This window comes from Lathamus discolor, chromosome 3 (assembly GCF_037157495.1).
Source record: "Lathamus discolor isolate bLatDis1 chromosome 3, bLatDis1.hap1, whole genome shotgun sequence".
In the NCBI taxonomy this organism is placed as follows: Eukaryota; Metazoa; Chordata; class Aves; order Psittaciformes; family Psittacidae; genus Lathamus; species Lathamus discolor.
Window position 1 is genome coordinate 37,594,228 of NC_088886.1, and position 12,467 is coordinate 37,606,694.

Below are 12,467 nucleotides of genomic sequence, written 5' to 3' on the forward strand. Positions count from 1 at the left end.
TAATAATTACCATAATTCAAATACCATGGTTTCTTCTTCTGTTCTTAAGCATAAGTAAATGAAATACAGGTACTGAGTATGAAAGCTGCTATGAGGAAATGTAAGATATTTACTACTTTAGCCATTATATTTCTTTAATAAAACATACAATTGGAGTCTAACCTAAGGCATTAAATAGAAGCAGGGTGGTTTTTGGTTTTTTGGTTGTTTTTTTGTTGTTGTGGTGGTGGTGGTGTTTTTTTTTTTTGTGTGTGTGTGTGTTTTGTTTGTTTGTTTGTTTTTTGTTGTTGTTTGGTTGGTTTGGGTTGTGTTGTTTTGGGGGGGGAGGGTTTACCAACTTAGAAATTAGTTGGGTGCTGTTAAAATAGTTGTAAAGTTAAGCACAGCTGCCCTCATTTTCCCCAAATAAACTACTTTTTATCCTATCTTATTTTCCCCCAATTATAAATTGGGAAAGTAACTGACCTTGCTGAGATGACAAATAACGTAACTAATGTCTTCACTTTATCACATTCCACGACCAACTCTCAATTCGTAAGTCATTTGACTGCCACGCAGTAATAACATCCTAGTCTCTTAAAGGAAAGGATGTTCCAGGAGCAGCTCAACACTTGAAAGAGACAAGAAAACTCACTTCAGTGTGGGTGGGAGCAAGGTCAAGATTACATTACCCTGTATGCACCATGCTACTACTCTGTTCTGCTGGGATGACACAGAACACCAGTTCTCATTGCCAAGTTAATCATGTGGGTCCTTTGTCCCTGGCCAGCTCCATTCCACATTTGACAGTACAGGCATCTTGTGTTTCTAAGGTTGAAGCTTAAAAAATATGGAGGTGGAAACCAAGCCAGTTACAGTGTATCCAGCATTTTAGTTACAAAGTGTGCAGTCTCAAGAATTTGTGTTTCAGACACTATTCAACATGTAGAGTCTAAAAAAAGGTAAAAGAGGGGGCATAAGTGGTTTAGGCAAAAAGGAGACGTTGTGGTTTAGGTAGGGATTTTATTGTTTTTCAACCAAAATGTCCCTATCAGAACTAAATATGTAGTTTCATGTTCCATGAACAATATGAGTGCTTTACCAGTCTTCTCAAAGTAAAACAAAACCAATCTTTTTTAATAAAGTCCATGAATATCAGAATTTTATTACGAATTTTCATGAAAGTGAATCCCCACCTTTTTAATAGATCAACTGCTTTATTTGCGCAATGATCACGAAACATTCAAGTTATCCATTGCCTTAAATAAATGAGGAAATGAAATAAATAATAAAATCATTCTATAAATACATACATACCAAGCTTAGAGAAGCAGCTTACAGTCCTATAGTGTTGTGCAACACCTTTTGTGTACACATCTTTCCTGTCAGCAAAGCTACAGCAGACGAGACCAAATGTATGCCTTGTAATTTCTCAAGATGAAAATTCTCCATATCCAAGCAGCTCTCCCTGGAATAACAAAATATGCAGCAGTTGTTTCTGTACCAAACTTCATAACTCCAGCCAGTCTCTAAAACTGAAAGCTCCTTAAGAAGCAGTCAAACAATAAAAATGAGGAGTGACTGAAATTGTTTTGGCAAAATAATTTGCTGTCAGAGTCCCAGAATACAGATGAACATTAAGAGCTACCGCAGAATAAACCAGTGTCTGTGCACACCCTGAACTTGTTTCTAAACAAAAATGGAGTGTTAAGAAAAACACTTCTTTGATCCAAAAGTCAGAGTCGGTTTGCTAGTGTTACTTCACGATAGAAACAGCATTTTCATGTTGGTTTCCAAGTACGTGCAAGCAGAATTGAAAAGCCGTGCTAATGTGGATGGGGACATAAATGTAAGCAGTGTATAACACCATAAATAACATGGTAATGTTGAAAGTGTAGAAAAGCACTTTTTCCCAGGGCTCCATGAGGTAGCTGCAGGTAATTAGTTCGAACTGGCAGAACAGCCAATAGAGATAGTTCTTCATGTTCTTAATATCCATCTTCAACTTCGTGCAACTTCTGAAAGCCTCCCCTATTAAAATAATGGATAGTAAAAATAGAAAACTTTTTCTAAAGCAAAAAGGCAAAAAAACCCATAAAAACACCATATGCACAGCAACTCTGTGCTACTCAGCTTGCTCATACTGACCATTTTTAGTAAATTATCTTTTAAAACCACAGCAGATGTAAAATTCCAAGGTCGTAAATGCATTTTAAAGCATAAAACATGGTCAGATAGTAACAGACTAACATGAGTCATTCTTCTACCCCAGCCCATAAAAGGCTTCATTTGTATTCCATTTTCCTTTCCTATATTCACTTCTGAACATGACAGTTAGATCACTGGCACTTTTATTTACCAAGAAGGCTCCACAATGTTTCTTTATTCCAGAAATCAGTTACCCAATAATTGTTGCTATTCTGTTCTCTGAGCCAAACTCTACTTTCATAACTTTGCCTTGCACTGGATTATTTAAGGCTTAATTCAAAAAGCATTTCAAACCCTCTCTCCTTCACCACCCATGGATTTTGACACAGAACTTGGCTGGAAGTCTGATTTCTCCTACTGCAGGCTGAATGTTATATCTTATGTTTCATGTGCAGCTGGAATGCAAATTGCAAGTATGCAGAACACCACACAGACAGAACTACAATAAAAGAAACTATATATGTATTCTCCTGCTGCTTTTGCAACAGAGATTGAAAGCATATACATTTATTTTAAAGCTTTGTGTTCAAATTAATGTTGATAATTATTAAGTATTACGTTGTATAGGTACCAGAACACAGAACTGGAGAGGTAAAGAGAGAACAGGACTATTTCAGTTACTAGTGCTTCCTGTCATTTGGTAAATAAGAGATGACAAAACAAAAACTGATTCCTCACCTTTTAATAGAAGATTTAAGAACTTCTGGTGGTGTCAAGATCTGTGAAAAGAAATTATTCCACAGAAATTAAATACAACTTCATATATCAATATAGAGTGGGATTTTATCCTAACAAAAAAAATGTTTTTCAAAAAATTTTGCCTCACCTTTTCATTTAACTTCTACAGCTTCTCCAAATCTTCTCTGCCTGACAGGTGAGATAAACTAGATAATGCTTCTGTAGTTAAGAATTGTTATTAGCTACTTTTAGCAATATCCTTAACATATCCATCACATTTCTGTACATTACATGCAGCTTTTACTAAACCTAGGTTATACCTAAGCCTCTTATCATCAAATGCATTGCCAAGCATCTTTGAAGAAAGACTTTTCTTACGAAAAATTGACTTTGTAGAAAGTGGAACTTACCTCTTCACTTTTCCCTGATGACAAAACGTCCAGGTGAGAGATCCTTCCTAACACTTCTGCCTTTTGCAGCTGAACAGCTCAGGTACAGATTAAGAAGAAGAAACAATTACCTTTGATCCTCAATTACAGTGTGTATCCTCCATACCCCGCCCTTCTTCACTGTTGCTAAAACTCTGGCCAAAATTGTCTGCATTATGCAACCAGGACAGCCATCATCAGGCTCAGTACCATGCTTTCGTGACAGCATTAATTTGATAACTTGTACAAAATCCGAGTTTAAGAACATCAGGTTGGGAGGAACATACAAGGCTGAAACACTGCTCAGGACAATCAGCAAAACATATTTACAGTCTGTGCCTTCCCTAATTTTGCATCTCAAAAAGCATCTCTGTTTCTCTGGGACTTTACGATGCCGGATGCCAAGGTTCCTACAAGGTGCAATTTAACATCCATGCAAAAATACAAGTTACGTAGCCACAAAAATGTAGCTCAATTAATATGTCACAGACAAGTCTCTGGTGAAGCCACCACCTCCTGCAACCTTTGATTAATACCACTTCCAAACAGTTCCCAGTCTTCTCTGTATCAGTATATCCCAGCCCTGTATAGACACCTCAGTTGTCCTCATCCAGAAACCCCAGGGTGCAGAGAATACATGGACAAGATTTCTGCGAGGAAAAGATTGTGATTTTTTTCCTGAAAAATGCTACAAAATAAAACCAAGCCACAAATGCTTGAGGCATTTTAATGATCTAATTGGACAAGCAAACAAGGTAGAAATCTGCATAATATATTATGTTCCAAACTATCTGCCTGAAGTCAAATAATTTCCAAATATGAATCAGCTTCATTCTGGGAGACTACGCCATAAGCAATGTCTAAGGCATCTGAGCCTCACCTTCCTTCTTCCCTTCTTTACAAAACACAGCCTAAGTTGATCTATTGGTAACTGCTGATCTATTAGTAACTTCCTACCTTATCCCTGCCCCGCTAAACTTTATTCTGTTTTTCAACAAAATAAATTTTCTGTCTAAAACCTGTCCATTTTCCATAGAAAATTTAGAAATGGTATACTACTGTCCCTAGCAGCAGTAGTCAATATGCCCCATGCCCCACAAGGGCTTGTCAGAGGAGGAGTGTATATCACGAACTGAACAAACCACTACATGATGGAAGATATAACCTAGTTTGTGGTCTAGAGAATGGACTCATCAAATGTGAAATATAATTGCCCTGGAGTACTGCTGCAGCATTCTTATCTCGAGAGTTTCTACTTTCAACCAACTCCATATTTCCATGGAGTATGGAGGGATGGGCTAGGAAAGGTTGATTTTCAGGTTGGCTGGTTGTTGTTTTGGGGTTTTTTTTCCATTAAAATGTTGGTGAAAAAAATGTATACACAGGAGAAACATTTGACAGCCACAATACCTCCTCCTCATGGGCATCCCTGCTTCACATTACTCACTCTCTCTGTGAGGTGGATCAGCCTCTTCTGAATCCTTTATCAAGATGCAGTGGCAGAACACTGATTACCAGGGCAGCTGGAGGCAGGGCTGCCACTTCTGTGCTCTCCGAATCCTCTCCAAAAAAACATTTCCATAAGAGCCAGGAAAACTCAGATCAGTACTTCTGCCATTCTCAGGTGCAAAACCATAAGAAGTTTTCATTTTCAGTAATCATCCACTAGTTCTTTCAATAGCAAATTCCCTGAGTTGAAACAATGCAGAAAGAGACTTGCTGGATTTGCTGTAGTTCCTAACAGCTTCAAAAAGTTTTTACCTGACAGTCGAGTGCCACTGTGGTAGCGCAGAAGAACAGGCAGTTTCACAGCAATAAAATGTTTGGGTAGGCAGAATCCATTCCTAGTATGGTGCTGTAAGCAGATCTTGGACGGTGGTATGTAAAGCCCCCAGGCGTTCTCTCCTCCTCACTTTCTGAGCGGCCACTCCTGCTGCTTTTCCCAGCTTCTACCCCAAGGGGAAATAAGAACTCACGAATACTTTTCACAAGTTGTAATCATATGTGTATAGCTTCATGCAGAATACAAAATTCACCTCAAATGCTTGGCTTTTAAGGCAGTTTTAGCCTATGCACTTCAAGATTCTTTTCCCCACATATGGAAGAAACAGAAACAGTCTTCAAGATAAAAACAAAGCAAAACAGACTAACAAAACCAGACAAAATCATACTGCAACATTTGGTAAGGCACTGTGAAGGATGACTGCAGATGCATAGAACTTACTCTGAAGAGCAGGAGAGAGAATCTCCTGGATAGCATTCTGTCCCAGAGGGGCTGGTCCCATGTTTTCGGGTCTCTTGATGGTGTTGCCCACACAATTAAATTTCAAAACGTCTTTTTACTGCTTCCAACTGTGGTTTCCAGACAAAAAAATTCAAACACAACCATATGAAAGTCACACAGTGAGACAGCAACCAGAAGCATCCAAATTACCACTGTGCTAAAGGAAATCACCAGCCTCCCTTTTCTAAGTTCAGTGAGGTTCCCCATACGGAAAAGCCACCACTTCTGGTTTATAGAGAATTTAGACTATTAGCTCCAGAAGCAGAAGTACTGTGCATTTTTTTTCCTATTATTTTATGCCTTATAATGGGATACTCTCATGTCTAGTAAGGTGCTAACCTCCACTGAGGCATTTGCTCTGCATTTGGCTTCAGAATGGCTGCTGCCTGTGTGGTTTCTTTGCTGTCTAGTAAGGACTATGTAATATCCTACTTTTTCTCTTCCTGATCATTTCTTTTGACACAATTTGTGTCTTTGAGATCTTCTCAAATAAGCACTTTGAGTACTTCTTTTTCCAACTTCACTGAAATTGGTCATGGATTAAAAAGTGTGGTGTATAGAGAGATAGAGATAATGAAAGAAAATAAGCCATATTTCCATAGAAGACCAAGCTAAAAATGCCCAAAATCTCTCTACCTTACACCTATACACTGTGGCAAGTCATTTATCTGTCTACTTAAAATTTACATGCTGGAAGATAATCAAAGCAGAAAGTTAAGGTGATCAGGACAGCTTTCTAATCTACCCCATCTATCTACCTACACAAAGCAAGGCACAGACAAGTTTGTTTTGTTGTAACAGTATACTTCAGTTTGTTTGATCCCTTTTGGCTCCAGCACCTCTTGGAAAAAAGCAGCGTCATTGATGAATTATTAACATTCAGGGGAGGCAGCTCTCTGTGACAGCCAGCATCTGTGTGTGCATTTGTACAAGCTCTTTGGGCTGCAGCTTCAAGCCCATAATGTGGTCCTTAGCTCAGCAACCTCTTCCTGCTCTCTCCCTTGTGCTGGCAAGAAGGACACATGAGGGAACTAGCTCAGGCCTGGCAGGTCATAGATGTGCCAGCATCTTCAGTCTGCACAAAACCTGACCACACAACTGCAGGCACTGGAGGAAGAGATAGGATGGAAACACAGCACAAGGGCAAGGAGATGGTGGGAAGTTAGGCAGGGCATAGCAACCCACGCAAAGGTGAGTTTAACCTGCTATGGAACTGCACCATAAGGTAAGTAACATGACCACAAACAGAGGTACCAGCCTCCTCCTGTGAACACCTGCAGCCTCTAAGCATCATCCTGTGTCCTCAAGGCACCTGAGCATCAGTTTCATGGCACAGGGAAAGAAACTCAGCAATATGGGATGGCTTTTATAGCGAGTTGTCAGCTTGATTTGCCGATACAACCAAGCCACACCAGAACATACACTACTGCCCCTGGAAATGAGAAACATTGCTCTGTCGTGTAGAACAGGCCAATTCTTAGAAAGGTTCTGCTGCGCGTGATGTAAAATATCTGGCATGTGGCTCCACAATTTCTGGCACCAGATGACAGGTTTATCTGGAGTGGTATCACACTGGCATCAGGCTGTATGACACCATACAGCAACTCAAGGAATGTATCTTGATGAGGAATGTGTCTTGGCTCCAGCTTATAGGAGCTTGACTTACTCCTATTTGTAATGCAAATAGCATATTTTCATTATTACATTTTTGCCTGCAAGAGTCATACGATTTCCCAGCGTGCTTCCCCACACCTGGCTAGACCAGTTCAGGAACTTCTTAAATTCTACATCAGGACAGATAATTAAGTAAGTGAAAATTATGGAGGCTAGCGATCTCCAGAAGCACAAGGAACATACGTAATTGGCCCAGAAGGATTAGGCACAAACTAAGATGATATCATGCCATTCGAGATATCACAGAGTGTTTCATAAAAGCTGGACAGTTAAGCACATCAGTTGTGAAAGCAGTGAACCTAGACAATTACTGTTTATCTTACTATACAGCTCACTCGCATTATTTCTTATTTAGCTACCACTGATGCACAGGAAACCCCAGCAAAACAAGTTTATCCTGCCCATCAGTGTCCTAGCAGTATCTAGAATATGCTCTTGTGGGACAGTCCTTGCATGCCTGGTCCCTCACCCAAGTCAAAGGCTTGTCTCCAAGTGTGGTTCAAATTCACCACATATTCCTTCACCTGGCAGACTTTCTTAAATGAGAACAGGTCATTTAGGACTAGAAAGGGGAAGCTATGTGTTCCTGCATGGAGTAGCTAAACTCTGCTTTCTCCTTCTTGTTTCTATAAGCTGTTCACAATGTTTATCAGTTTCAGTTTTTTCTCAGTGTTGCCCATACTGTCATACCCCTCAACATGTAACTGACATTGTTTCAGGTGTGAAGCAAATATAACTAAAAAGGAAAAGCTGCCTAAAAAGAGTTTAAAATCTAGAACTGTACAGATACAAAGCCACAACTGTGATTACAGAGCTGAATGTCCCAGCCAGGGATTACACCGACTGTTCTCCTAAAACCAAGATTCTCCTGTTCTCCAATTTCTAGCATCATTTTGTAGTTTTACTTTAAAGCACGGGTGATACAACCCTAGCTATCATGCAGGCCTTCAGCACTGCAAACTTCACTTGTGCTGCCAGCAAATACAGTTGTCTCCCACATGTGCGTAGGGAGTAGAAGGTTTCTATATGTATGCTGAGGATGGCAACAGCTTCAGCCCTGATGTGCTTCATCCCTTTTCCAGGAAGATACTCAGCTGCCTGATTCTGTCACAGGCACTGAGGGATTCCCAAAGACTTTGTGACTTAGTTGCAAAAAAGACAAAAAGGGCTCTTTAGTAGGCAACAACTAATTCTAAATTATTGCAGCATTAAACCCTTCCCCATCTAATGGTGAAACCACAGGAAACAGCTCAATATGCACTGTTTGGAATATGCAGCAGAATATTCCACTTTCAGGGCATCAAAAGGGTAATAGTTGTGTACTTGGTTCTCTCTCCCAACTATGTCAACATATACTTAACACACACTAAGAATCCACCAGAACTGGTGCACTGTACAGAAGATTTGTCTGCAAGATAAATCAGCACAGGGTGAGTTCCAAGGACCTGGTGCTCAGGAGGAAACACAAGAAATTGTAACTTTGTTATTTTAACAAAATATGCAAAACGAAAGGACGAGCTTAGTGTTTGTCTCTTGGTATATTTAAGGCAGGTAGTTACCAAAATGGGAGTCCCATCCTGGGCAAGAGTAATGAATTCTCACTCACATCTTCTTTAATTTCAGTTGTGGCAGCTAAAGCCTACCTGAAGCTTGTACCAGTCCCAAAAATGTGCTCAAAGCTGAATTCAGTCTTTCAGCAGAGTACAGCTCTTCACCCAGCCATCATCCATCGTATGTCCATCCCTGGCAGTGTTCAAGGGCAGGCTGGACAGGGCCTGGAGATGTGATCTGGTGTCCCCGCCCATGGCAGGAGGGCTGGAACCAGATGATCTTTAAGGTCCCTTCCAACCCAAACCATTCCATGATTCTGTGATTCATTCTATGTCATCAGGAGACCTGGCCTTGCTCTGAGAAAAAAGCCCTGCCAGCGGGCTGGTGAGAGATGCAGTGTCTCTGCCAGGCAGGAGCCCTTCACAGGTCCTTACCTTGTGAGGGGCAAGCAGGAGTCATGAAGTGATCATTGCCGTGAGACAAACTCAGAGGAAAAACATAAACAACGAAACACCACCACCACCACCAAACAAAACCCAAACAAACACCAAACCACTCGCTCAGATCTCCTACTTTCACCACAGACAGGAGAAGGGCGGCTGTGTGGAACCTCAGCACCTGCCCGCCATTCCCCACAGCCGGACCCCGGAGCCTACAGGAGTCCTCCGCGCTGCAGGCCTTCCCCACACCCCAGCGCCCTCAGCCCCCCGCCGGCCCCTTGCCGTCTCCTCAAGCCTCTGCTCGCCCCGCCTGGCTGCCCGCCGCTACCGGCCCGTCCTCGCCCTACGCTGCTGCTTCGCGTCGCTTCCCTCGCCCCGGGCCTCCCGCAGCACCTGCCCCACGAAGTAACCCGGCCGCTGTCCCCCGGCTCCCGTAGGCCGAGAGGCGTTCAGGAGGGGCGGCTGCGGGGCCGCGCCCCGCTAAGGCGACAGCTGCCTACAAGCCCCAGCAGCCCCCGCGGCAAGGACCGCCAGACGCAGCGGTAGGGCACCGCAAGGGCTGCTGGGATCGGTAGTCCCACGCCGACTTCAGGGAGCAACGGGCAGTGATGGTTGTGGGCATATGGTGAGAGGCCAAGCTCAGTATGGGCATAGGGTGAGGGGACAAACCGTGGCCGTGACAGCGCTAGGGTAAGAACAATCACAAGGACCTCAGAAATTCCTCTTACACGGTATTGACAGTTGCTGCATCCACCGTCTTCACGACTCTTCCATCCGAGTCCCTCTCCCCTTCTCTCGCAGCTCTGTGAACAGTTTGTGGGGTTTGTGCTTATATTTTATTCCACGCTTTCCAAACTAGAAGTGGTTTTACTCAAACGAGTAAACTCACGAGTGGTTTTACTAAAACTCATGCTTCCCTCGAGGGCTCCATGTCTCTCTCACCTCAGGTGGATCCTGCAGCTGTGTGTCCTGAGCAGCCTGTGTCCCGCGCCCTCAGAGCTGAGTCCCTTCGGGTAACCAGTGCCCTCTGTTTTGCTGTGTTTCCTTTCAGCATGCCCATACACTTGGTGAGTAAATTAGCTGTAAGAGAAAATTCCCTGTAAAATCTAATCCTACATTTTCTCCAGACATCAGAGAATTAATTGAGTGTTATGAAGAAAAAAAATAGTTCCTGCCTTGTGTAAGTGATCCTTTGAAAAGGCAAATTTGAGAACATTTAGTGTACCCTTTTGACAGAAGGCTCTCCAGAGGAATTACAGGACTAAGAAGTATTTCAGTCTTTTCTCTAATTGCTTTAAGAAGTATATGGCATTCAAACGTGTCCCTTTCCTTTCTGTCTAGCCAGAGGTACTTTCCTGGAATAAAATTTGCAAGTGTCTCATTTTTCCTTTATTTAATTGTTTGGATACTATTGCTGTTTTAGCATGGATCCTTCCTTGCCTCATCAAACCCGAGACAGAGGTGTTTGTTCCTTGGTGTGCATAACTGTGCTCGAGTGAATGGGGCTTCAGGGGAACACAGCACGTGGCCACAACTGTGGACATGAACAATGTGGCAGGATGAGAAACCAAAATTAGACTTATCAAATTATTTAATGCATCACTCCCAACTGTCTTGAAGAGGTTTTAAATATCCAAGAAGCTTTGAGCTATAGATGCTGGAGTAGAAGGAGCATGGTCATTTGGGTACTTACTCTCTTTCAGTGAAATCCTAGTTGGTAAAATTCTGCTTGGATTGGAATACATGGTGTCAAAAGTGAAAACAATGCAAGAGGAAAGCATTGGAAAAATGAATAATCCACCAAATAATACATCTTTTTTTCTCCAAAAGGCCACATTAATCTGCCTATATGTGCTTTACCTAAAACTTATTTCAAAAAAGTCTTTGTCAATGCAATCAAAATGAAACTATTTCTAATTTAATTGAAACTAAATTTTCTTTTATCCCTACACCTTTAAAATTCTGTTTCAATCTCTGATGCTTAATAGCTGAGGCGGAAAAATATTCCACCTACCTCCAAAGGGGAAAAGGTGGAAAAGATTATTCATAATAATGGAAAGATTGCTAGTTTATGTTCTGCTAAGATATTAGCCCAGACTGCCTCGTGGGTGACTTTCACAGGGCAGGTGACTTTCAGTGAAATTTAATCTACTGTAAAAGGAGCAGAAAACTGAAGGCTCAGGAAGTCATTTGTTTTCTTAATTGCTGACTCCTTGGAACTAGAGAAGAGAACATCCTCGCACTACTGTGAAAATGGGAGTAGGGATAAGTCAAGGAAAGACTAGAAGAAAACAGAAAACCCTGCAAGTTCAGTACCTTGGAGCATAGCCTACTTGACAGAGAGAAAAGTGGCCTGTCAGCGATGCTCTGCAAATAAGGAACTGGGATTTGCACTTTTGCCGGCTGATGTAATTAGTCATTGCTTCCCACAAAAACACGGAAAGCAATTGCCAGGCTATTTCAACCCGCTGCATCCTGCCTCTTCTGACTGTCAAACCCATATGTACCAACATGTTAGAGCTCGGCTTACAGAAATGAGACATCTGCACCCAGAGAGGATTGTGTCCTTCCTTTGATCCCCAGCTCTGCTCTCCCGAGCAGCTTCCAACAGCCAAGCGTAATGAAGTTCAGCAGTACGGAAAATGCCGGCACGCTGGAGTCATCCGTGCCCCAAAGAGACAGCGAATGCACCCCACACTGCCATCAAGCCTAGCACTGTGGGACTGCTGACACGTGTTTCACAATTGGCTCATCATGGTCAGCGACGCCTGTCATCGCTTTCAAACCAGGATGCTTCAGGAGTCACAGTGTGCCCTGTCACCTTTTCCTCTCACAATGCTAACTGGAGTCTGTGCTCTGCAAGTGCACAACAGAGACACAAAACATGTTGATCAATCTTGTTTGTTGCTGCCCTGCACTAATGCACCTCAGGACAGGCAGATGGATTGAGCAGAAATGTTAGAATTAATCCTGCATTTTAGAAGTGAAAAATAGTGGATAAAGCAGTTTCCTCTTTAAGACATTCATAATATCTCATTAAATTTAGGTCTGGACCTCATGCAGAGACCCTTCACCTCTGCACATAACTCTTCATCAAACTTAGTTTCTTCTGTGGTGCATGAATGGAAAAAGGCTAACCAGGGTGGAGAAAAACTTTTTAGTCTTGGATTGAAGAATAATGAAGTATGTGAAAGTGATCTGCAAGTATGAAGTAGAACTTGCACA

The 12,467-nt window shown here is 42.1% G+C and overlaps 1 protein-coding gene across 10 annotated transcripts; it reads right to left on the bottom strand.

The window, feature by feature from the left end:
- Nucleotides 1-978: 978 nt before the first annotated feature.
- LOC136011984 (serine palmitoyltransferase small subunit B-like) lies at nt 979-9,659 on the bottom strand. Of its 10 annotated transcripts, none has more exons than XM_065674652.1 (5): nt 9,636-9,659; nt 3,276-5,645; nt 3,014-3,084; nt 2,866-2,906; nt 979-2,010 (listed from the first exon to the last, which is right to left on the bottom strand). In XM_065674652.1, the coding sequence occupies exon 5, from the start codon at nt 1,976-1,978 to the stop codon at nt 1,736-1,738; it is 243 nt and encodes an 80-aa protein (XP_065530724.1). In that variant the 5' UTR covers nt 1,979-2,010; nt 2,866-2,906; nt 3,014-3,084; nt 3,276-5,645; nt 9,636-9,659; the 3' UTR covers nt 979-1,735. The 10 variants fall into 10 exon arrangements, with proteins under 10 accessions (XP_065530724.1, XP_065530723.1, XP_065530726.1 ...); XM_065674651.1 differs by lacking the exon at nt 9,636-9,659 and adding an exon at nt 8,895-9,615; XM_065674654.1 differs by lacking the exon at nt 9,636-9,659 and having other exon boundaries at nt 3,276-5,242; nt 5,518-9,615.
- Nucleotides 9,660-12,467: the final 2,808 nt, after the last annotated feature.

Coding starts and splice junctions, on each gene's coding strand:
- LOC136011984 (XM_065674652.1), bottom strand. CDS start 1,978: ATGGATATTAAGAACATGAAGAACTATCTCTATTGGCTGTTCTGCCAG.